Source organism: Mercenaria mercenaria, chromosome 12, assembly GCF_021730395.1.
Source record: "Mercenaria mercenaria strain notata chromosome 12, MADL_Memer_1, whole genome shotgun sequence".
Classification (NCBI taxonomy): domain Eukaryota; kingdom Metazoa; phylum Mollusca; class Bivalvia; order Venerida; family Veneridae; genus Mercenaria; species Mercenaria mercenaria.
The window spans coordinates 64,040,153-64,067,958 of record NC_069372.1 but is presented as its reverse complement, the minus strand read 5'-3'; the positions used below and the strand labels follow the sequence as shown (position 1 = coordinate 64,067,958).

The window sequence follows — 27,806 nt, the reverse complement described above, 5'->3', positions numbered from 1 at the left end:
CTGCATGACCGCCTTTAACATATTGCGTGGCTAAACAGAGACAACGTTGTGCATGCATTTCTATACTGTTGAACATGTGCAAAGATTAATATAAACAACTTGTGAAAAAAGACAGCCTGCATATAATAACAAAAATGCAAAAATGTTCTTAAATGAGAAGAGTCGTTATTTATACCTCTGTGTAGAAAGTTATTTCAACTAGTTAAAAAAAAAACAAAAAAAACGTCAATGGTGATTGTGCATAATTATACTGACATTATAAAGTTTATTGAGTCCCGATAAATATATTGATACTGCCTGTCACAACATGCAGTCCAACTGTGTATTATTGATAATCAACCAAATCAGTTTTTGGAAAAAGGAAGTTCAACCTTTTATGGTTTCGTGGAATTCTTTCTTAAATTATTAATAAAGTCAAATAACGCATGCGCCCTTTGAATGACCGCTGTGGTGGTTATAGCGTTGAGCAGGAGGAAATTTTGTGAATAAAGGAAAAATGTAAATATGACATTTTCATAATCTCATAATTTAATCATGTATAGTAATGTTCATAGATTATATATACTATTTTTTCTAATTAGTAGACTTTCATTTGAAGATATTCATATTTAAGGAGTATGACTACATGTTTTGTAAAAGAATTTTTTCAGTAGGAATGAATCTCATCTAGAATCATGATTAAAGTAAAAGGTGTGACTGACTAGCCTAAGTAACAGAGTTCTTACCAAAGTTGCATGGGTTTCGGGTCGATTACTCTGTATTTATCGAAAACGGAAGTAGGATGGCATTTCTTGGAAAACTTAGTTTTGATAATAAAGTATTAATTTACTGATGTGCTTACTGCAGAATAATGCACGAATTGTAAGGTAACCAATTAACGTGTGCCCGGATCCATAGCCAGTAGAGAAGTAGCTTATCGGATTATCGAACGAAAGAGTTATGTACACGTATAGATATAATGCGAATTGGAATTAAATTAAACTACCAGCCTCATATGCAGGAGTGTCTTAGTATCATAATTTATACCATTCTCGCATACCAGAGGTCTATCGTGGTTCCCCGGATGAACGTTCGTCTCGGGATTTTGACGAACATCTGATGGATGAGAATGAATTTATACTTAAGAAGTATTACTTTGTAGATCTATAAACTTTACTAAAATATTTGGCTGTAGAAAGTTCCCCATTCGTGAAACGTGTTGTTATATTTTCTGGTCATAAGGGATCATGTAGAACATTTAGGAGCATGAGGGGTGTTGCACATTTCATATCCTCTCATGAACCGAGTCTGCTTCTTTGAATGTCATTCACGGACAGCATCCATGTCAAGTGAAAAGACAACACTCTATATTGCACACATGTAGGATACTTATTAAGTATCCTGCATGTGTGCAATATAGCTTAAATATTAATCAGAACTGTTTAAAGTGTTAAGGGCGATGTAGAAGAATAACAAACTACTACAAAAAAATTAAAGATTTTAGATACTTTATTATATTCTGTAGATTCAAACTTGTCATATATATAGGCTTGAAACTAACTTTTATGTGGGAGATTTATCCGAGAACAATAAAATCTTTTTGTATTTTTGGCATTTGTATCCAATAATCTTAAAGAAAATCATACAAAAAACAAATAAAGTAACAAAAGGTAACGCCAATAATCTATGCTTTGTTGATTTCTAGAAGATTAGACGAACTGCAACGAAACGGATTTCGATTAATTTCCCGAACTGATAGAAGACAATGCTCTTTAAGACTTTGTTCACCCGGTGAAGCTGTAAATTACTTGCGGAGTAAGGGTAAAGAACACAGAGAAGGGCAGACTAAAATACAAATTTTTACCATATAGTAACTATTAATCTTTTGTTCTTTTGCCACTTTGTACATTTTATAAATATGTAAAATAAAAAAAATTGGAAAACCACGGGTCGCCCAACGAGACAAACACGAAAATTTTGCAGGCTCGGGTTGACTGAGCCTGTTCGGCCTGTTTGAGGACGACAGTGGAATGCAAGCTGTCGTCCACGCCCTCTAGCCCCGGATTGAGCAGAATGCAACATTTACTTATGTGTAAGTACCAGAATATAATTGAGAGTCATCCGCAGATGTATTCATACTGCGGTGCACACGGAACCTTCATTGATGCATATAGCGCAATTCCATGAAAAGCTGCGTATGGTCCCCCGATAAAATAATGTAAGCAATTATTCACAAGGTCTATTCCTTAAATCTTCATTTTGTTTGGAATATAAATAGATTTTTACATAAACAGGTTTTGGAATTCTTTTGTTCGAGTTATGCGCTACGCCGCACTCATTATTTCGTTAAGAGATTATTATGATTTAGTGGAAAAGATATAACTTCGTTAGAAAAGGAAGGATATCATATTTCTTATACACCTTAATACTAGTAGATAATGTTTTTCTATAGCAATGACTCCCGGTATATTATATGTTACAGTACTATGACCTTTTTGACACGTGATACAAACAAAAAATAACAAAAAAAAAGGAAGTAAGTTTTAATACTGTAATAATTATTAATTAATCCTGGTAGTCTGGGACAAACCAATCCCTAGAAACACTTAAGGATTTTAAAACGCTAAATCTAAGCATTTGGAAAACTTGATCCAAGAAGATTTTCGTAATGCATATATGTTAATGAAATGTGCAAAATAGATAAAGTAGAAAAAGTGGAATCTCGACAGGTCGCTCAACACGACAAAACGAAAATGTTTCATGGACGGTAGTGGAAATGCATGCTACCATCCAAGCCCTCTAGCCTCGGATAGAGCAGAACTCAACATTTACACATGCTACAAGCACAAAATAATTTAGACATATGCAGTCATACGGCGGTGCACACGGAACTGTCAAGGATACACATGCATGTAATTCCATGAAAAGCGGCGTATGGTCCCCAGTTAAAAAATGGGTTTGTGGCATTTTTCTGTTCTAAACGAAGCTTTACTACCAATCATAAAGCTCATTATCGGATTAGTCTTATTCGGATGTATAGATATTCGGTTGTAGTCATCAGAAAATAATATCGAATATCCCTAGTCACATCGGTCATCAATAAATAAATTGACCAGTTTTCTATGGTGGCCGGTTGCGGCCATTTTAAAACCGCGAGAAATTTTATCGTCTGTGTATAAAATGTCGCGGGCAACTTAAAAATCCGCGAGATTTTCTGTCAAACCCGTACAAAATGTCGCGAGGAACATATAAACCGCAGTATTTTATAATAGTTGTTGGAAACAGCAAGGAAAAATTTGACTCCGGTGGCCAGTAGCGTCCATTGTTTGACTCTACATTTTATCCCCCGACAGTCTATAAAAAACTCGAGGAACAGAAGAAAAGCCGCGACATTTTTTTGCAAATCTAGTTGAAATTCCACAAAAAGCCGAGGGTAAAAATCAAGCCGCGACTTTTTGTTTCTCTATAACGGTCTCATACAATGTCGCGGCGAAAAATATCGAGTATTTTAGCCATAGCAGTAGCAGCAGTTTGTAAAACAAGCAGTAGCAATAGCAGCAGCAGTAGTAGTTGTAGCAAAAACGTGCGCTATTACTTCTGCTACTACTGCTATTACTATTACTGCTGCTGCTGCTGCTGCTGCTGCTGCTACTGCTATTGATGTTACTGCTGCTGCTCCTGCTGTTACTGATAACTTCCTACCCTTTTTACTTCCAGGTGAATCACGCTTTGCATTTGCATTTTCATAAAAAGTCGCGGGAAAGAAATCAACGGCTTTTTATTAAAGAAGCCGCGACTATTTATTGGAGACGTTTCTCTGCATAAAAACTCGAGACTTAGATGTTAAAACTCGACTTTTTATAAGGTACGCAAGAAAACAAAATTATCGCGGATTAAACTGGCCGCAATCGGCTACCTAAAATAAGAATATGTTTGTGTGGCTTGTTCTACTATGTAGACAGAAAATGTCGCGGTTTCGTCCGTAATTCACGACTTTTTAGGACATAAGTGTGACAGAAAAACTCGAGTGTCTCTCTTGGCCGCGATATTTTATACCATTTCAACATAAAATCTCGCGGATTTGAAAGTTGCCCGCGACATTTTATAAACTGACGGTAAAATTTCTCGCGGCTTTTAAATGGACGCTACCGGCCACCATATTTTTCAAATAATAAAAGGTTCAGTTGAATATTATGTTTCAAAATACCAACGTGGGTTTCGTTGTCGCAAGTTAAGGTGTTTCTGCACGTTTGGGTCGAAAGTTGTTCTACAATATAGAATTTGATTAAACACTGATTTTTCAAAACTTCAGAATATACCTAGAAAATTCAGCAAATAAAAGGGATAGGGTCGTGTGCTTGTTTTTTTGCTAGAATGATTTGAAAATTTTTGACCACTTTCAGTATTTAATAATGGGAGTCTATGGGAAAATCATTACTTTCATAACATTTTCGCGGATAGAAATTTTTCTACAATGTAGATTGTGATGAAACTTCTCACGGTTGTTAATAAACCTATGGCCTATAATTTGGTTAAATATAATGTATAGATCCGTGTGTTTATTTTTAAGATATTTGACCATGATTAAATTGAACCGGGGCATTTCACGCTAATTTGAAATTTTAACGTGCCTTATGTTTAAATATCAAATTTTGACTTTAGAGATATAGCAACAGTGCTATTGTAATAAATTTACTCACAGGTATCGATTAATTCATAAATTGATTTTTATTTCCGTACGCCAAATCCAGGCTTTACTCTACATTTTCCGGATAAATGACGTTACGCCATCACTTCCGGTTTTTTCAAACGTGCAGAACTACCTTGAAACGTTGACGTTGCGATGTGAAGCGTTGAACCCTAGCATTGCAGCATGAACTTTATAGTTTGGGTGACTGTCTCACACTGATAACAGCGTGGTGGTTGACTGATAACATCATGGTGCTTGGTATCCCTTCCAATGATTTCAGTAAAATATTTTGAGGAACGCCAGTTTGAGAAGAATAAGTCAGTAATGATTTCTTTAATTCGAGAAAAATCGGGACATTTTAGAAATAAAAAAATGTTATTATGAGTTTGTGATCATGTTAAATGCTGTTGTGTTGAATACTTTGCTGTAAAATTCTGGTTAAAGGTTAAGATGAAGAAGTGATATTCTTTTTTGAATCTTCAGCTGAAAAAAAAAAATAAAACGAATGATTTTCTTTTTTTAATACTTTCTGAGTACTACCGCTACTATTAGCGTATGAAAATATGCATTCGTGAGAGATATCTTACATCGCGAGGTGTAAGTCACGCACGGGCAAAATCATTTGCCGGGGAAAGGCATCTATGGTTATTTTGACATTCGAAATAAAACTTTGAATTTGGGACGTGTGATACATTGTCGCTGAATAAAACATTTTACATAGCATAATGTAGTGACATATTCTCAACAAACTCCGATTCTGTTACCTGATAATATGGCAATGTTCCAGCAGACCATTATTGAGATTTAATTGTTAAAGATATCCAATGTCCATCTTTCACTAAAATATTTTACCTTCAAATATTTACTGAAAATGTAGAAAATCCTCACTAATGTGTATTAACTTAAATAAATATATAAATAACCGTGTATGAAGAACTATATTCACAATTGAATGCCATACAATAACAATCATATGTTAAAAATAATTCCAGCTTTTTAGTGATAGCACATAATATACATGATTATGTATATTGTGTTTAGCTATACATTCATTATGTATAATATTTAGAACCTTATGCAACCTACTTTTAATAAACATAAACTATATGTACATTAGTTATTGTTCATGTGAACAATTTAAAAAATCTAAGAAAACTGATATTACTTTCAGTTTAAACTATATGGCTAGCGGCAAACTAAGACAGTATGAACATACCAAACAAAACATTTCATACCTGATTACAAATAAATGGGTACGTCTGTCTACACTGCAGCTATCATACATGGGGTACCAGTTTTTATCCGTTAAGACAAAAAAGGTTTTTTTTTGTAAATAAATGAAAACAATAAGTGCCCATATCTGTCAATTTTAGCCCAAAATAATAAAAAAAAAACATATTAAAACCTGTTTAAATGTATTTCTTTATATTTTACCGACTATAACAGTTTACAAGTGTGCTATGATAATAAATTGAGTGAAAGTAGAAGTCATTTCTAACTCTAAGCTTGTTTTCGTCATAACGTTTTAATCATGTCCAAAACAACGTGTCTTGACTCGGTACTTTCACTAAATATATTTTTAGGAGATAAATTTAAGTAAATTGCCTACCATGAAAGGGTTTTCTTCGTTAACTTTGTTTTTGTACAGAAAGATCAGGTGTTAAGTAAACGCTAATTGGACACCACAGAATATATGTTGCTGCAATAACGATCATTAATTATTTGACTAACGAATGTAATTATCTAATATTATAATGTTTTGCCATGATCAATATATGTTTAATTTTAACATTTTTTTCCAATATAACAGCAGCATAAAAATTGTTTAGACAGAATAGTGGCTGTGATTAAAAAGATATGTAGATTTAAAAATCTGAACAAAACATTAAACAGTGCAAGTGCTCGGTGAAAGCACCAACAGAAAATTTTGAGTTACCGTAGAAAAAGGCGTTTTAGTTGACCTACCTTAAGGTAGTTCTGCACGTTTGATAAACCGGAAGTGATGGCATAACGTCATTTATCCGGAAAACGTAGAATAATGCCTGGATTTGGCATACGGAAACGAAAACCATTTTTTTGAATTAATGGCAACGGCAACCAGTGAGTAAATTTATTAAAATGTCACTGTTACTATCTTTCTAAAGTTAAAATATGATATTACAACATCTGACACTTTAAATAATTCAAAATAATGTATTAAAATTTGCTTGAAATAGGCGGTTTACTTTAATCATAGTCAAATATCTCAAAAATAAGCACAGAGACCTATACTTTTTATTTTAACATATTATAGGCCATATATTTATTAACGACTGTGAGAAGTTTCATTAAAATCGGCTGTGTAGAAAAATTTCTATTCGCAAAAGTGTTATGAAAGTTGTAATTTTCCCATAGACTCCCATTGTGAAAAATTGCATGAGGTCGAAAGTTTTCAAATCAGTCTAGCCAAAAATCAAAAACACGACCCTATCTATTTTATTTGCTGAATTTTCTTAGGTTATTCCGAAGTTTTGAAAAATCAGACTTTAATCAAATTGTACATTGTAGAAAAAAAATCGATCCTAACGTGCAGAACTACCTTAAAAGATAGCTCAATCATTAATTAGCTATGACTGTTATTACTAGAAAAGACATAATACAACTATAAATGGATGGTTAAAGACCACATTACCAGTATAAAAGTAAAGTTTCTACAGAAAATGTTTACTTTTCAGTTTGACTCTGATGTAAAGATTAAAAATCCTGAAGATTTTTATTGTTATTTTCTTAACTCTAAATGATCGTGTTTTTTTTGTTTGTTTTTTTTTTTTGGAAAAAAAATTCTTCTTCCAGAAATAAGTATATAACTATGGAACCAAATTTTGAACTTCTAAGTTTAAATAAAAGTCTAGAATAGATATTTTGTTACCTCTGTTAGGTTTACCTAGTCCCAAATTATACCAAAACATCTATAATAGCCACTTACAGCAAGGTTCATTTATCCACCAGTTGCCTATTCTATCTTTTTAATACAAAGGGATGTTACCGAAGTAAACATTTAACAATAAGTACATTTCTCATAATTTTTATACTACTAGTTTACAGTTCATGACAATTGGTGCATGTTCGGAAAATATTAAAAAACATTTGTTTCAAAGGAAAGAAACGTTCGGTGTAGTTGCATTTACCTCAAATGTAATACTCGGTGATATATGACCATTTTGTGTCGATTCGCCGTAAAACCCAACTCACTCACTCAAATGTAATATTTACTCATGTTATGACTTACATGTATGAACATATCCTTCAATTTATTTGCTAAGATAGATAAGAGTATTAAGCACACATGAAGAAGTTAGTTTCAGTATGCTTTCATAGAATTACAAACACGACATTTCAAGGATGTTCACATACAGAGATCCCCGAAGAATTTACATATCAACCTATTTTTTCATGTTTTCGTAGAAAGTTATCTACCTCGCGCCCTTGGATTTAAAACGCATGCGCACGTTTATACTTTGTAAAAGGTTTACGGGCATTTACAGTCATCCCTCCTGATGTTTTAGTTATGGTGAGTAAAATAAATATATTTTATATATCGAGATTACAATTGAAATTAATGAGCAAAGGGAATCTACATATTTGGCAAGAAACGTAATCAGTATCACATAGTGAACTATTCATTTTCATTCGTAAAATACATGTTTTTCACATTACTTCTTAAATTTGTATCCATAAAAATGTACAAAAGCCGCAAGTGACGTTTTACAAGACACTACATTTAGCTGCTGTCAAATGAACTGTACGTTAGCTTAATCTTTGACATTACCATGTAAACGGGGAAATAAACGTTACAGGAAGGAAATCAAGTTTTGGATACAATAATATGACATTGAGTTAAACTACATGTGCTTTTTGAATTAATATTGTTTACAAGTATCTTTTTGTGTGAGTGGAAGATAAACATAATACGTAATAATAATGTGTAAATTATCACGAGGTCAAATAAATATATGTTGCCTGTAACACTTGAGAGGATCTCTCACGCTCTACACCAGCTAAGGAGCAACCCCATTATATAAGAGTATGAAATATATTTTGGAATTAAATTCTAAATAATAACATGGTATGAAATCGAGATTTTGAGAAGACTAGGTCATTTTGTTTATATATCTGTTACACTCTTTTCGTCGTTACTAAATAAACTATTATTATTATTTTTAGAATATTCTGTTAGAGACTTATTTGAGGTACTAAAAGACCCAGTCCGTAGAGTTAAGTCCCTGTTAGAAATGCATGTTTTATCATTTTCATGAAATTTTCTGATTACCTCCCTTTCATATAAAAGCAAATAAAAAGCGGACTTTTTCTTTAGATTTTAACGTAATTTTGCATTTTTAAACAGCGTACAGTTTGTGCAGCTTCAGATTTCATCTATTTTCAACCTGTTTAGGTTGCCTAACCAAATTAGGAAAGGGATATAACGCTTATTTTCAAATGAACTTTGGCAAAATATTTTCTTGTCAACGAATTTGACAAATATAATACAATAGATTTTATACTCATATCGTTCCTTAGGTAAAATATGTTAAGCTTTGATTTATACTAATGCTAAAATAACGCCTCCCGTTTACATATAATATGTTTTAAAGTCACAACTGAAGTGCGTAAATGCATTTGTTTAGAAACTCTAGTACTTATTTTATTAAATACAGATGCCACTCTAAGATTAATTTAAATGAAGCAACAACAAAAATTTGCATGTTTGATTTTGCCGGCCAGTAAATTTAACAGAGTTTGTTTACGTTTCAATGACCTTTAATTTATTGAATTTTTTTTATATATTTTTGTTGTTGAAAAATGACAATATGCAAAGCTATGTGCCTGCCATGTGCATTAAAGATCTACGCAGATCATACTGGCCGGTCACTTTTACATTTTTGTCATCTACATTTCCAGGCAGTATCTTAAAAAACCACATAGGTCAGTAGGTCAAGGTCACAGTCCAGTGAACCCTAATTACTTGGAGTCATTAGGTAATTATAATTAACAGTTTAGGAAATATAATCAGATAATTTTCTAAGTATATTTTCCTATATAAATCATATACAAGTAACCCCCGCGGCGCAGCCTCTTTTCTCCCCAGGGGTATAAGTTGAGCAGTCCTGTTAGAGAACCACTAGGTAATGCAACATACCAAATATCAAGTGCCTAGGCCATGCACTTTCAGACAAGAAGATTTTTAAAGTCGTTTCCTATAAAGTCAATGTAAAACTTGGAATCCCCTGGGTGGAGCCTCTTTTCACCTTAGGGGCATAATTTGAATAATCTTGGTAGAGGACCACTAGGCAAAGCAAAACACCAAAGATCAAAAGCCTAGGCCTTGTAGTTTCAGACAAGAATATTTTTAAAGTTTTTTTTTCCAATATAAGTCTATCTAAAACTTGGGACCCCCAGGACGGGGCCTCTATTCACACCAGAGGCATTATTTGTACACATGTCAAATATTTAAGCTCTATCCCTTGCGGTTTTGGACAAGGAAATTATTTTAAGTTTTTCCTTTCGGTTGCCATGGCAACCAGAGTTCTTTATGGAATTCAATTGTTTGAGCACTTTTGAAAGAGAGCTACCAAAAGACCATTCCTATGAAGTTTGGTGTAAATCTGCCCAATGGTTTTGAAGAAAAAGATGTTTTAAAAATTATTGACGGACGGACGACGCACGATGCCAACGCACGACGTAGGCATAGGAAATAGAGATCAATATAATTGCACCTTTACTTATCCTACCAGGTGTTCTGTATTACAAAAGTGCTTCTATTATGACATTTTGATACAAGCAAAAGTGTATTATCTGCACTATTACTTACTTACTGGTATTTCATTATATTATTGGCTTGTTAAAAGTTTACTTTTTACCATAAGTAAGTTGACAAAATCATAGGAACCATGTTTTGAGTGGTAAAGCAAACACATATGCATAAATCCTAAATGTTTCTGTTGTGCAAAAAAGTATGATATTGTGTCTAAAACAGTTTTCATTTTCCACTCAATTGTGTAATTGCAAGGGAAGTAAACTAATAGATAACTCTGCTTATAATTACTAGCCCAAGGCAAGAGTTGTCATCCTTTGTGGATCACAACTTCAAATTAAAAATTAAAACTTCTGTTACTGATATTAACAAAACTTTCATAAACTTCACATTTGTGAAATCATTTTTGGTCATTTGAAGGACTTGGAAATACATTTCTAGACTTTATTTAATGTATAACTATCATTGAAAATTTTAGGGTCTATCTCTACACGACGGACAAAAGCTCACCATGAGTCTTTTGCTCATGTGAGCTAAAAATAACAAGCTTCAGCGCTGTATCGCCACATACAGACGATTGATAGTGCCGCGCTGAAATTATGTTGAAAAGTCTTTTCAGCATAAACATAATTGACAGACTACAATACGGTTTATTTTCACATAATATTTAAAAGAACAACTTACTATAGCGCGACATTGTTGTTGCAGCGTCATATGCAGACGACGGGTAATGCCCATCATGATTGATATAAATGAAATTTGATTTTAGTACAAACAATCAAGGCCTTTGAGTGGTTTGTCGTCTAATTAATTACGGTGCAGAATTCAGATTCGCGGGATTGATCTACGAGGGCGTTAGCCCAAGTGGTTAAACATCTAAGCATCGAAACGATGAACCTTGGTAAATTAGAGTTTTCGCGAAGTGAAAAGGTAAACTTTCGCAACGCACCAGAATGTGTTCTTGCATGCCATGTTCTGATATTTCTCGGGGAGCCTCGTGGCAGAGCGTGGGGATACACCCTCCCACTCTTATTCCGTCGGCGGTTTGCCTACACCATTCAAATGTGTCCAACAACAACGAACCAATGCGCATACTTATTTGTATCGGATAAATTTTGTCCCTCGCTACGGCCATGATTGTTGCTTTCTCGAGTAATGTACCATAAACGGTAAATTCTATTTATTTATTTTTTTGACTCGAAAAGTTTGCTTCACTATCAATTTACTTTTTTTCACTCTAAATAATACCAAAGTCACTGCCCAAGAATACTAAATTTGTTTCCGAAAACAAGTAAAAATACAGAAAATATGTCTCACTGTAGTGAAAATGTAGAAAACTATTATGTTTCACTGCAGGGAAAATTAATACGATGAAAATATAAATTAAATTGTATCAATATTTCTAAGTATATAATAAATGAGTTTACTAGAGCTAAATGTAATATCTTTTCTCTCCTCCTTACGTATATACACAATAGCAGCATTATTTGTATATAGACATATGCCTGTCCTTTTCCGGGGCCCTTAAAATTTTAGACCGTTCCATTAAAAATCCAAAGGGGGGGGGGGGGGGGGTCGCAGTTAGGTGTCTGCGCAAAATGTTTTTTGATTTTCTTTATATTTTATGACAATACACCTACATGTATTAAGTTTCAGTCACAAGTGTTACTGTTATCAGTTTTGACTTACTTTTATAGAAATTCACATTTAAAGTGGGTGGGGTAATTTGACATGTAACCAGCCAGGAACACAATCTCCGCCGCGTTTTTAAAAATGGTTCAAACTTTTTACCTGGAACTTTCGTGATAAAATAACTATGCAATGGACATTTACACAACATGTTGCGTTTTAAATTGTCTTGAATACTTTTTTCAACACAGAGCCACAAAGTGGCCTAATCAAATTTACTGATTTTCAATGGACGAACTTCACCAAAAATCTAAAACATTTTTTATTAGTTGAGATAATTAGGTATTATTTTCAGCAGATATTGTAAGCTAAATAAACATTAAAATGACAATATATCAGTACACTCTGATTAATATTGGAAGAGTGGTACACTCTCAAACTAGGGAAAAGTGGGTGGGGTAAATAAACATGCGAAGCTAAACATTCGAAGCAACACCACTATAGGAATAATAATTTTGCAGTTAAAGAAATGGCCTCAGATTATCTAATACTATCTTAATTATGCCTCTATGAGTGGTGGGGGCATATAGATTTGGTCTTGTCCGTGCATGTGGGCGTCCGTCCGTCGCCCGAAGTTCTTGACGCATCTAGCTCAGAAAGTATTTGATATAAATTGATGAAAAATTGCATGAGTCTTTATCGTGATATGTACTTGCGTACCTTCTATTTTTTGTCTGGCTCCGCCCCTTATTTCCAGAGTTATGGCCCCTGACATAGTCCAAAACACATATTTTCACCTTGTGACACGCCTAGCCCAGAAAGTATTTGATATAGAATGTGTCTGTAGGACACATGGTGTGCCCCCACTGGTACATTTGTCAAAAATAAGGGGCAATAATTCAATGTTTCATGTTTGCAGTTTTAAGGGGATATAGCCTCAACAAACATTTTATACAAAGGATTTATCATTCTAGGCCATCTACCTCTTGAACTATGAGCATCACAAACAAAACATCCACTATTTTGGCTATTTTAAGGGCAATAACTCTGTAATAAGCGCTAAGGTTCTCAAGAAGAATGCCAAGTGTGCAAGGTCACATCATAATCAAGACTCATGCAGTGCTTCATGAATTTACATCAAACTTTCTGAGCTAGGCACGTCATTAGGTAAAAATGTGCATTTTGAACCATTTCAGGGGCCATAACTCTGGAAATAGATGCCAGACGACAAATAGGAGGTTCACAAGTTCATATCATGATAAAGACGTATGCATGGTTTCATCAATTTATATGTAATACTTTCTGAGCTAGGCGCACAACAAGGTGAAAATGTGCATTTTTGACTATTTCAGGGGCCATAACTTTAGAAATAGGGTCAGAGTCAGGCGAAAAATAGGAGATGCTCAAGTTCATATCACAATAATGATTCATGCAAGGTTTCATCAATTTATATGAAATACTTTTTGCGCTATCCACATGACAACGTGAAAATATGCATTCTGACTATTTCAGGGGCCAAAACTCTGGAAAAAGGGTGTAGAGACCGTAGAAAAATAAAAGGTGCGCAAGTTCATATCATGGTTAAGATTCAAGCAAGGTTTCATCAATCTATATCAAATACTTTCTGAGCTAGGCGTGTCACAAGGTGAAAATATGTGTTTTTGACTATGTCTATGTCAGGGGCCATAATTCTGAAAAGAAGGGGCGGAGCCAGACAAAAAATAGAAGGTACGCAAGTACATATCACGATAAAAACTTATGCAATTTTTCATCAATTTATATCAAATACTTTTTGAGCTTGGTGCGTCAAGAACTTCGGGCGACGGACGGACGCTCAGACACACGGATGCACGGACAAGACCAAATCTATATGCCCCCACCACTCATACGGGCATAATTAAGATAGTAGTAGATAATCTGAGGCCATTTCTTGAACTGCAAAGTTATTATTCCTATAGTTGTGTTGCTTCGAATGTTTAGCTTCGCATGTTTATTTACCCCACCCACTTTTCCCTAGTTTGAGAGTGTACCACTCTTCCAATATTAATCAGAGTGTACTGATATATTGTCATTTTAATGTTTATTTAGCTTACAATATCTGCTGAAAATAACACCTAAATATCTCAACTAATAAAAAATGTTTTAGATTTTTGGTGAAGTTCGTCCATTGAAAATCAGTGAATTTGATTAGGCCACTTTGTGGCTCTGTGTTGAAAAAAGTATTCAAGACAATTTAAAACGCAACATGTTGTGTAAATGTCCATTGCATAGTTATTTTATCACGAAAGTTCCAGGTAAAAAGTTTGAACCATTTTTAAAAACGCGGCGGAGATTGTGTTCCTGGCTGGTTACATGTCAAATTACCCCACCCACTTTAAATGTGAATTTCTATAAAAGTAAGTCAAAACTGATAACAGTAACACTTGTGACTGAAACTTAATACATGTAGGTATATTGTCATAAAATATAGAGAAAATCAAAAAACATTTTGCGCAGACACCTAACTGCGACCCCCCCTTTAAGTTATTTCAGTATGTTGATATGTTACAGTATCAGAAAATGTAGATAAAACAGTTTGATAATATGTACAGTTATTAGTTTGTCCGGTACATTTCTTAGTTCGTATTGTACATTTAGTAGTTTGTTCTGTACAATTAATAATTCGTTGTGTGCATTTTCTAATATATTCGGTACAAATAATAGTTTGTTAATTCGTTTAACTGCTTTGTGTAATAGTATTTGTACAAAACTGATAACTGATGCAGGGACAACGCGCTGTGGAAATGTAATGTTAGACAAAAAGTAATGATTACAATAATTCAAACACCGATACAAAAAGTTTTATCACTAATGGGATTCCGTAGTTTTATCCCAGATATTCTTTAAAACGCATTGTGTGTCCAAAAGCTAACGATATCCGTTAATTTTGTGCAAATTGCTTTTTTAATGACCGAGTTAGTTCAAACTGAAATACATGCAGTCAAATACACTGACCAATATACTTGCCACAATGATAAAATGGACGAAAAGACTGAAATGTGTAGCTATATTAAATGCAACATTATGCTTGATATAGATCCAAAGCAAATATTTGAATTGTATGGTATATATGGACCTAATGCCATTTAATGCGCACAAGTTTTAGGTGGGTTAAGCTTTTGCAGCTGGAGTTTTATAAAAGAAACGTTCAAGCAAATGACGGCCAGGAGTCCATCTTATACACGACAACGCCTCCTCTCACAAGTGCGAGATTGTTAAGTCTGTTTTGGCTTCTGAAAAGGTGGAATTTGTAAACAATCCGCCTTATTTACCTAACTTGTGTCCCTGTGATTTCTTTTATTTCCAAGTCTTAAAGATATGCTTTCTGGAAAGAAACATAAGTCCAGAAGTTCTCCTGGCAGCTCCATTTATCAGTGTCACCAAAGATACCAAAAGAAGACTACAGTCAAACCCGCTTTATACGAACTCATCCGGACCTGTGAAATATGTTCGTATCAAACGAAATTCGTATTAATGAATGTATGACTCACCGACTCACCGAATTATTTGCGCTAGCAAGTTGGGCAGTATCACTGGTATCATCGGTGAATACATTCCGATATATGGAAGTAGTTAAAAATTGTTCTAAATTGATAAAGTTAATTTAATCAGCTAATATTGAAATTACTCAACAAAAGTCATACTTTAACACGTATAACTATATGAATTTAAATTTTAATGTGCGGTCGAGGTCCAAAGCGCCAATAATATCCACCGCCAACCTTATATCATGAGGCTTGTGCTATATAATTATTTTTAGATGGACAAAAGTTTGTATATTTTGTAAGACACGGCCTACATGTATCGACAATAGAAAGTAAATATTGTGTTTAAATTATAAATGTTGATCTGTCAATTAATTAAATTGTTTCATATCGCCATGATACACAAAGGACCGAGTATTTGTGTTTGAATAAGCGTGAACAACTCCACTGTACACTAACTATGCAGCACAAAGTTGACACTATTATCATTTTCAACACATTTTATTTACTTTGATTCAATATCAGCACTGTACAATTTCAAATTATTAAATAGTCAAGGGTAACAAGGTCGAAATGGCCGCCGACTTCTGAAATTAATTCATATCAAAAGATGGAAAAATATAACATTTAAGTTATTTGGGACATCCAAAATGTGTTCGTATCTACCGATTATTCGTATGAAGCGAGTTCGCTATTAACGCTATTATCTGCTATTCGTGATTGGGTTAAAACGTTACAAAAATGTGTTTCGTTAATGGGGGAATACTTTGAAGGTTTTTTTTAAAAATGTAATTGTGATAAAACGTAGCACTTAAGATCAAAACCCGACGGCAGAACATTTTGCAGGACCCTCGAGCATGTAGTAAATATATGAAACAACCCGCCCGCTTATCTCAGTAGGCAGAGCGTTTGTACGGATCATGGGGTCGTGAGTTCGATACCCGGGCGGGACGTATGTTCTCCGTGACTATTTGATAAACAACATTGTGTCTGAAACCATTAGTCCTCCACCTCTGGTTCATGTGGGGATGTTGGCAGTTACTTGCGGAGAACAGGTTTTTACTGGTATGTATAGGCAGATACTTGTTAAACGAACTTTAAATCGGTCCGAAATCTAGAGCGACTACAGTCCAAAGTGCATGTCAATAGTACATATTCTCTCCAATGCTAACGAAAACGTATAACTACATTTATAATCTCATTTACATAAAATGCTTTCAAGGCGATAAAACACCTGACAAACTTGTTATTAGCTAACTAATCCGTTTAAGACGGACTGCATATGCATGACCTTATTATGCTTATATTATTTCAGTTTGATACAGCGTGAAAAGACATAGTTTACAATAGAAGGAAATGGATCCGCTGGCTGTTGTAGCCATTGATTTTGGAACAACATATTCGGGATGGGCGTTTTCTTTCCGACACAACTATGAACTGGATCCTACAAAGGTTTATTCGAAGACATGGGTAGGAGGAACGCATATCTCACGGAAAGGTATCGGTAAACGCGGTTGAGTATTAAAAATGGTTTGCAAGTTAATCGTAATTTTATAACTCTATGCAACATTCACAGTACATCAGCGTTCTATAGTAAAATATTTTAATATTCAGTAAAAATGAATTAATAATATGCAGGTAGATGATCCACAGAATACTTGTCATTTCTCCCCCAATGGTATTTCGAGCACCCCTCATATGAATCAGTAATATAAAAAGTAACGGTTCTATATAAAATTCTCTAAGGGGCATTGAAATAGTTATCCTATAATAACACAGAAAGGCCCCAACATGCTTAAAATATTGGTAAAAGATTCTTGATACCTTTTCACAACAGAGTGTTTCCTAACCTGTACCAGCATTGTTAAATAAAAAGGACAAAGTGAGATAACAAACAATTTGCAGGTCCAACATGCATTTTGATTAACCCCGATGGAAAAACAGCAGACTCGTTTGGCTATGATGCAGAAAGTAAATATGCCGAAAAAGCCGAGGAAAACGAACAAGACCAATGGTTCTTCTTCAAAAGATTTAAAATGCTCCTTTTTAAAGACCAGGTTTGTTTATAATAGATGATCTTTAAACTTAATCAGTGTTTTTGAAATTGTCATAGTTCAATAAATTATCATTTGCATACATGTCGTAAACATATTTTTTATCTAATCACATTCATGTTTGACGTTACCAATCAAAATCACTGATTCCCTTCCTCCCACACCCACAGCCACCATTCCGATAAGCACCACAGTTCTGGAAGAAAGGCTAGTGGAAATCGTCACTGACTCTGCCATTGATGATGACATTGTAAATGGTGAAGCAAACAACTAGTTCTTCTCAAATAGTTGTCTAAATATAATGCACCTAAACATTCACTATCTAGTTCCAAAATGTCATGAATTTAAAAACATTTTGCATGTACACAGTGAAATAGACTTTCTTAAATGACACATTCAGTGACGGTGAATAACAGCTTCATGATTTTCAACTTTTCAGAAAAGACCGCAGATCAAATGGAGGGGGTATCATCATTTATGTTAAATCAAAATGCTTACAAAGAAGTGACCTTGAAAACAATGAAATAGAATCAATTTGGCTAGAAATCAAACACTCAATTCAGAAATCTATTATATTTAGACCTCCTTCCCCACCGGCAAAGTGGAATGAATCAATGAAATGTACTTTAAAGACCCTGTACTGTGAACACAAAGAAATAATTATGCTTGGTGACTTTAATTACAACTATGATAATAATAATACAACGTACCTGTGAAACTTCCAATAATGCATGGAAAAATATTTTGAATGCGTTTTATTTAAATCAACTTGTTAACACACCTACCAGAGTACCCTCCAATACAGCAACCATAATAGAGCATATCTATACAAACTCACCACGCAATATTACAGAAGTGCACAAACCTATACTCTCAATAAGTGGTAACATTTCCTGTCTGCTTTATCAGAAAACTATCACAAACTGCAACAAGGGCCACAATACAAGTAATTACATATAGGAGTGTCAAAAAACTTCCAACAAAAAGACATTTTGGATAGTCTGGAAATTCAACCTTGATCAGCCTTAGGTACTTATGATAGTCTTGTTGATGCACTAGGTTACTTTGTCACACATTTTACTGAAGTACTAAATTCAAGTGCACCACTCAAACAAAAGAGGGCTAAAATATCAATTTGCCAGACTGGTTTAATTTTGATATCACTGATGCAATCACGAATAGAGATTATGCTAAGAAACAAGGAAAATAAGTTTAAATTCTGGAGCAACGAAACTAAAAAATTAGCAGACCATGCAAAAAATAAATTTTACAATAAAAACAATTAGTAAAAATAAAGCGAATCTTAAGAAACTATGGGACAATCTTAAGGATCTGTCCGGTGGATCAGAAAAAAAAAAACATCAAACAAATTTCATAAATAATGATAATGGAAACCCAGTCCAACATCATGAAGAAACAGCCAATATACTCAACAATTACTTTGTAAACATATTCAAAAATGCACCTGAAATATCAGAACACATGTCAAACCAGCGAAGATCAAAACTACACTCTTTTGTCTAATCACACAATACACAATCACAAAAATGCTCTATTCCATAACAGCACAACAGCACACTGATGAAAAAGTAATATGCCAAAACCTACAGTCTGTTTTGGACACAATTCACAATTGGTGTTCACAAAATGCCATGCTTCTCAACATTCAAAAGACAAAATTGATGTTCATAACTGCAAATAATCACAAGGAAAAAACAATTATACAAAAAACTCCATTCCCCAACAAATACACACGTCTCCTTCCATACAGTCATTTAAACATGCTTACTTACAGTGGAGGTTCCCTGGTGAACACTGATAGCTGTTATCTTTCATGTTTGTTTGTTTGTTTTGAGTTTAACGCCGTTTTTCAACAGTATTTCAGTCATGTAACGGCGGGCAGTTAACCTAACCAGTGTTCAGTGTTCCTGGATTTTGTACCAGTACAGACCTGTTCTCGGCAAGTAACTGCCAACTTCCCCACATGAATCAGAGGTGGAGGATAAATGATTTCAGACACAATGTCGTTTATCAAATAGTCACGGAGAACATACGCCTCCCCCGAGGATCGATCTCATGACCCCGCGATCCGTAGACCAATGCTCTACCTACTGAGCTAAACGGGCGGGCTATATATCTTTCATGTACATATACTTCTTGTCATGTTTAATTTATATATTTGTTTTAATGTTGAACTTTATAAATGTTAATTAGTTTATGCCATTACTATCATGTTGTAAATAACCATGTACATGTTTCAAGAGGCCCACAGGGAAGAATGGGATTGCCCAACTGTGTCGCCTTTTTAAACAAACTCGTTATTATTATTATTATTATTATCATAACCACGTCATTGAAAAGCATTATTTTTACTATTACTCATAAACAAAGGGGATAACAAGAAGTGCTACACTTGAAGATGAAAGTGGTAAGAAACTTCCAGCCATGACGGTATTTTCACTATCTATTGATTACATCAAAAAGAATGTTTTAGACACATTGAACAAACAAGTCGACAACAGTTTGGAGGTTGATGAAATACACTGGGTACTTACTGTCCCAGCAATATGGAATGACGCGGCAAAACAGTTCATGAGGGAAGCAGCCCAGAAGGTATGATCATGAACATTTTTTTTGTATTTCTTACGATCATTTTTATTTTTGGTATATTCTGTTATAGATTTATTTCATGAACAAAAAGACCCATTACACAGAGTTAGATTCCTATTAGAAATGACTGTTTCATTATTTTTATGATATTTTGTAATTACTCCCCTGTAATACGAAAGTGGTTAAAATAGACTATGTATTCTAGTTTTAATTTTTTATCTGATAGATAATAATTGTACTTTTCAACACTCTGAATCAGAAGGCAAGTTTGTAAACAGAGTGTAAAAGGGGAGATAAAGCTAGGTAATGAATGAATGAATTTCAGCTCAATCCATATTTTCAATATAAAGCTTTTACAAATATAACACAGTAGATCTTAAAATCATATCATTCGATTAATAAAGTATGTTTACATATGCTTAAAATGGGCAAAAAGAATCACATTTAAAACATACCTCCAGTGACAATTTTAACATGTACTAAGCACTCTGAGAGCAAAGTAAGTGTAAATGGTTCCACTGTATTAAAATGTTCAAACTTATAAGTTGATTGTTTTGAAAGCATTACAGTGACATGTTTATGTATGGCCCTACCCTTACCTTTTAATTCTTATATTTCTTTTGTACATATATTTTATGTGCACATCGATAAATTCACTGCTGTAGTGATTCGTTTTCAGGGGGAATCGTTCTTTGACCACGACTGTTTCTTTTAAATATTTGTCCTTGATTGTAATAGGCTGGAATACCAGGGAAGAACCTTACAATTTGTCTTGAGCCAGAAGCCGCTTCTATTTATTGTCGCCATCTTCAGGTGTCGAAATCGCAGGCTGATGGAGAAAAGACATCGTTAGCACAATTTTCGTCTGGTACAAAATATCTGGTGCTTGACGCTGGAGGTAAAACATACAGTGTAAACAACATTAAACATCTCGCTAAACACAGATGCACTCGCTTTTTTAATTACAGTCTTAGCTAGTCAAATTGATATGTTGTATTATGAGTAAACAAAACACTATTAAACAACGAATACATCCCAACCGAGAACATAGTATGTATCAAAATAATAATAATTATTATTATTATTATTTACCAGATTTTTATAGCGCTCTTTTCATCTATAAAATAAACGTTCAAAAGCGCTTTACAAACTACATATCACAGAATGATATGGACATAGAATACAACACAAAAAAGTAAATCAACAATAAAAGGTATTTAGCCTGAATCAGGTTTTACTTTACATTTTAATTGTCCTAGATATTTTTAAAGAACAATTAACAATAGGAAATAATTTCCATTGCAAAGCTTGTTTTCCAGTGCAAAGTGAGTTTCAATAGATCTTGAAGGAAAAGTGTGTTTTCAATGATCGTTTGAAAGCATCCGAGCTTTTAGCGTCTCTAATGGTAGCCGGAAGAGCATTTCATAACTTCGGTGCAGCTGATGAAAAACTACGATCACCGTACCTCCCAGTTTTGCTTTTTGGAACAACTAGTTGTTTTGAGTTGTTTTTGGATCTCAAATTTCTAGCTGACTGATAGACTTCCAGCAAGTCTTTAACATAGACCGGTGATTGGTCATGCAATGCTTTGTATGTGTGAACTAGAATCTTAAAGTCCACTCTATGAGTAACTGGTATCCAATGCAGTTCTTTTAATACCGGCGTAATGTGATCATAACGCGATATTCTCGTTATAATTCGAGCTGCAGTGTTCTGAAGACTTTGAAGTCTATTCAGCAAGACCTTCGCAACACCATACAAGAGCGCATTGCAATAATCAAGGCGTGAAGTGACGAGTGAATTTACTAGAGATTTTGTAGCATCTGTATTAAGATATTTCCTGATGTGGCCTATTTTACCCTGATCTACAAACTGAGTTTATATGTTTTTCCATGCTCATTTTGGAGTCTAGAAAAGCACCAAGATTCCTTACACATTTAGATGGTTTAATGTTCTCTTCTCCAATTTTCACAGTAACCGATTCAATATGTTCTTCGTTTCTTTGAGAGGTAAATACAATGACTTCAGTTTTATCGGCATTGATTTTCAACATGTTGCTGTTCATCCAAGATACAATTTCTAAGAGACAACTTTCAACACAGCGTAAAGCATCCTTTTGAGAGACCGGATTTGTTGGTTTGAAAGATAATTAATAATAAAAATAATAAGTATGTAACGTATGTTCATAATATTAAATTTGGCAGAATGTCAAAGTTATAGTTTGCTCATGCGTACTAATATTTGGACTGAGAATTCTACAAAAAAAATATTTGGTTCAAATTAATTTTGCTTTCTGTGGCAAGAAAATTGATACATTTCCCATACTCTAAAGAAAAATTATGTTCAGGATATTTCCGATTTTCATTGTAGTTCTGTTATTTTGTGAATCAGAGTTTGAGGATTTTTAACAAAACATACAGTATTAGGGTTATCAGTCTTTTTGTTTATTTTATAATCTGTAAGATGCCGCATCCACTGCTGTATCTTAATGCCATCTTAAAGAGTCGATATAAAATTATCGAATTAGACTTTTAAACATTTTTTGAAGTCTGATACACAATTCATACATTTGAAAAATACTCCATATTATGATATTTTCTGAAAGTTATTATGCCTTTAAAAATGAACAATTACTACATAATGTCAACATGTTTTTGAGTAATGCTGTTGTGCGCTAGGTTTAGAAGTAGACATAGAAAATGTGTAACTAAACACAATTTGTACAGTAACTACCACTAAAATATTGGTATTTTTTAATAAAAGACTGTTTATCTTTAAGTTAAATATGTCTTTGATGATTAATCTACATTCAAAGCCAAAGTCTAATGATAAAATATTTTAGTAACGATAGGCATATTGTATCTCTTCAGTTATACATTGTCAGGACTATTTGCGAAGGAAATGTATGTGAAATACACGTCCGTTATCATATCTGTAAACTTACTGACTTCTGAAATGCATCTAAACAAAAAAGTGAAAAAGTATTGCAATATTTCTCCATCAAAAAGCAGTATATTATTTTAGTCTTAATTTTGATTAACTTTGTTTAAAGGTTTGCACGACATAAATGACACAATAGATATCTTGATTCCATAGAAATAAGACTTATAACCTGATGTAATTATTGTTTTACATATATTAGACATATACATAGTTAATCCCATATATTATCCCAAATCCGAAAAGGTCCGTGCGTCCGTGACACCTTTTTCTGTCAGGAGCTCCACTCCAAAACGTATTGAATGGACCGCATTGCCATAAGTGATTATGATACACGAACCATAACTCTTATTCCTATTTATTGAATTGTGTCCATTTAGTAAATTTCTTTGAAGCTTTTGTATATGGATATTTATTTGATCTTTACGAACATGACCAAAAACAGCTAATGAATACTAGTCTGTATGAACCATAACTACCTCATACATCATTTTGAACACTATTGTTCTTTGTAATTCTCATATCTTATCTAACTAATACGCCTCTATTTCAAAATTATAATAACCCTGAGCTTACTGATTTATTCAAACCATCAGGGGTACAATTTAATATTCTGATCTCTTTGTCCTTTGTCTCTAAACTCAGATTACGGGGATTCTTTTTTATATTTTAGGTGGAACTGTTGACATCACTGTACATGAAGTCACTACAAGCGGTGAGTTAAAGGAACTACACAAGGCAAGTGGAGGGGCGTGGGGTGGAATTCAAGTAGACAAAGCTTATGAAGCGTTCATTTCCAGTATCATAGGTAAAAGCAATCAATTTCAGATTTAGATCATGCAATAGTTTGAATCATGATATTTGAACAAACTTTTCTTAAATGCAATAGCTATGTGATCGAGAAATTGTTATGATCTCAATACTTGTATCATGAAGTTTAATGTAGTAGTTCCAAAATAATTCATTTTTGGAATAATTGGAAAAATGGAAAAAATATCTGGTTGGGTGTATACATTTCGAAGAATGGTTGATCCCTATCTCTTTAGCTGAACACAAAATGTTATTTATAAATTGTGCTGCATCGAGCAAACATATTACACTGCACTTTGCAACTAAATGCGATTGAAAATAATTGTAATAAAATTCGACATCAGTTCAATGAATAGGGCAGTTTTTTAACCATAGGTTCTAGCATTAGAAATGGTACCACTTATTAAGCGGGACCTTTTTTATCTAATGATTTTCTAATGGTTATAGGATATAAAATCTATACTTAATTTTTTGTACGATGTTTAAATTATATTTGGGATGTAATATCTTTCAAAACTTTGGTTTCACAGGTAGACATGTTATAATGCAATTCAAAAAGCGGCATTTGGATGACTACATTGAAATATTCCGGGATTTTGAAATAATAAAGCGTGAAATTTCCCCATCTAAACAAGACAAAATTACGTTCCGAATTCCCGCCAGCCTTTCCGAACTTTGCTGCGAAATGACTGGAAAAGACTTGAAAACATTGATTTTACAGTCACCTTTCAGTGGACAAATTAGAGTAGCGACCGATAAATTAAAGGTACATGCAGATGTTGTCAGGGAATTCTTTCATCCATCTGTAAAAAACATTATCGATCTCGTTGTCTCTTTACTGAAAGAGCCTCCAGCCCTTGGATGCGTTGCTATTCTAATGGTCGGAGGGTTCTCCGCATCATCCATGCTACAAGAGCGTGTTCGAAAGGAATTTCCAAACCTCAGAATAATTGTTCCAGAGGAGGCTGGCTTAGCGGTCCTAAAAGGAGCTGTCATCTTCGGTCATGAACCGACTGCAATTAATGAACGGATCATTAGGTACACATATGGAACCGGCTCCATCCACAAGTACGACAAACGTTGCCAACATCCAACCGGAAGAGTTGAACGTAAATCAAATGGAGAACTGGTGTGTTATGACATTTTTAACATACATGCTTCTGAGGGTCAGTCAATCAAACTCAATGAAGAACAACCGGAATTGATTTACACACCGGCTGAAGATGGACAGGATTGTATTGGTTTCGAGATATATTCGTCACCAAAAAAACATCCTTACTTCACTTTTGAAAACGACTGCAAACAAATTGGATACTTGTCTATTCCTATTTTAGATAAATCTTTAGGACAGAATCGGAGGTTTGGTTGTACTTTCATTTTTGGTGGAACTGAAATATGCGTAAAGGTCGTTGACAAAGAAAATGGTAAAGTAACATACGAATCAATTAATTTTCTTGGATGATAGATACAGTTATACTTTGCCGTTGAAGGCGAAAACGACCTTTTTTATTTTGAAATATTGTATGCAAGATAGTTCAAGTTGAACATTGATATCAAGAATCAGTTACAGTCGATCTGGTGCAGTTACTGTTGTATGAGCTGTTTAGACGTTTATATATATATATATGTGTGTGTGTGTGTGTGTGTGTGTTTCTTTCCAATAACCATGTAAATTTAATAGAATACAAATACAAATGCAATTGAAATGCTAGATGAAAATTATAAATATTTTACTGTTGTTTCTTTTTCTCAAAACCTTTAACTCTAAATCGCAGTTTTAATAGGTCTTCTGACAGGATACCTATTTGATAGGGGATTCAATTCTTGCGCTAATTAATAATTGAATATACCCTCACTTATAAGGAACTCGGATATAAGGAACGCTCGGTTATAAGGAACAGTTTTCAATTCCCTGATCTAATTCCTTCTTTAATCAATGTAAAAATCCTCGGTTATAGGGAACTCGGTTATAAGGAACACTTTTTCTAGTCCCAAAGTACGAAATTCAATGGAAAACCCCTCGGTTATAGCGAACAGACATAAAGAATAAAAAATAAACAGGAGAATCGCTGATGACGTCAGAGTAACGTCGGCACTTTCACGCGCTTTAATGCACATGAATAAACACAGCTTATATATGGGGCGCCGTTTTACTATTTTATTGGCAGTTTTTTATATCAAAAAATCATTTCTTGATATCAAAAATTGGATTTCTTGATATCAGAAAATCATTTCTTGATATCAAAAAATCAGTCACATTTTTTGATATCAGAAAATCGATTTCTTGATATCAAGAATTCATTTTCTGATATAAAGAAATCGATTTTCTGATATCAAATATTCGATTTTTTTTATATCAGGAATTCATTTTTTGATATCAAGAAATGCTGTCCATTTTTTTGATACCAAAAAATAGTATTTTTGATATCAGGAAATGAATTTTTGATATCAAAAAATCGTGTTATTTCTTGATATCAAGAAATCGAATTCTTGATATCAGTAAATGATTTTCTGATATCAAAAATCGACTTCTTAATATCAAGAAATCAGTTTTTCGATATCAAAAAAACAAGCCTATTTTTGATATAAAAAATTAGGCATTTCCCGATCTAAATATAGATGGATTGCACAGGATCATATAGAATTGTATAATCCCTGCTTTGGAATGCATAGACTGTCTTGACATGATGATTATTACTTCATCATGTGCATTTCCTAATATATTCGGTACAAATTATAATCTTTCTTGTAGATAAACAGTTTGTTATGTACATTTACTAGTTAGTCCGGTACATTTCTTAGTTTGTGTTGTGCATTCACCAGTTTGTGCTGTACAATTGATAGTTCGTCATGTGCATTTTCAAATTTATTCGGTACAAATTATAATTTGTCTTGTAGATTAAACAACTTGTTATGTACATTTACTAGTTTGTCCGGTAAGTTTCTTAGATTGTGTTGTGCATTCACTAGTTTGTGCTGTCCAACAGATAGTTCGTCATGTGCTTTTCTTAATATATTCGGTACTTATCATAATTTGTTGTGTAGATAAAACAGTATGTTATGTACATTAACTAGTTTGTCCGGTATATTTCTTAGTTTGTGTTGTGCATTTACTAGTTTGTGCTGTCCAATTAATAGTTCGTTATGTGCTTTTCCCAATATTTTCGGTACAAATCATACTTTGTCTTGTAGATAAAGCAGTTTGTTATGTTGTAATAAACAGATATGTATTAATTATCTTTTCAAGAATTTCCGAAAATAGATAATTGCCGAAAAGAACTTATTTAACATAAGTAGTATATTTGTTGTATGTATGAGAATCCACTTGTAAAGACAAAAATTGTAAAGGTACACGTTGTGTAATTTAAGATGAAATCGGATATTTTTAAGCAATCAATTGGACAGCACAAACTGGCGAATGCACAACACAAATAAAGAAATGTACCGGACAAACTAGTAAATGTACATAACAAACTGTTTTATCTACATAACAAATTATGATTTGTACCGAACATATTGGGAAAAGCACACAACGAACTATTAATTAGACAGCACAAACTAATGTATGGACATCACAAACTAATAAATGTACCGGACAAACTAGTAACTGTACCAAAACAAACTGTTTTGTCTACAAGACAAATTATAATTTCTACCAAATATATTGGAAAATGCACACGACGAACTATTAATTGTACAGCACAAACTAGTGAATGCACAACATAAACTAAGAAATGAACCGGACAAACTAGTAAATCTACATAACAAACTGCTTTATT

The 27,806-nt window shown here is 33.7% G+C and overlaps 1 protein-coding gene across 3 annotated transcripts; it reads left to right on the top strand.

The window, feature by feature from the left end:
• The first annotated feature begins 355 nt into the window (after positions 1–355).
• Positions 356–25,758, top strand: LOC123535163 (heat shock 70 kDa protein 12B-like). Of its 3 annotated transcripts, none has more exons than XM_045317718.2 (7): positions 356–498; positions 16,929–17,111; positions 17,519–17,670; positions 20,059–20,280; positions 21,016–21,175; positions 23,891–24,025; positions 24,558–25,758. In XM_045317718.2, the coding sequence occupies exons 2-7, from the start codon at positions 16,970–16,972 to the stop codon at positions 25,487–25,489; spliced, it is 1,743 nt and encodes a 580-aa protein (XP_045173653.1). In that variant the 5' UTR covers positions 356–498; positions 16,929–16,969; the 3' UTR covers positions 25,490–25,758. The 3 variants fall into 3 exon arrangements, with proteins under 3 accessions (XP_045173653.1, XP_045173651.1, XP_045173654.1); XM_045317716.2 differs by having other exon boundaries at positions 16,929–17,117; XM_045317719.2 differs by lacking the exon at positions 356–498 and having other exon boundaries at positions 16,973–17,111; positions 17,451–17,670.
• The last annotated feature ends 2,048 nt before the right edge of the window (positions 25,759–27,806 follow it).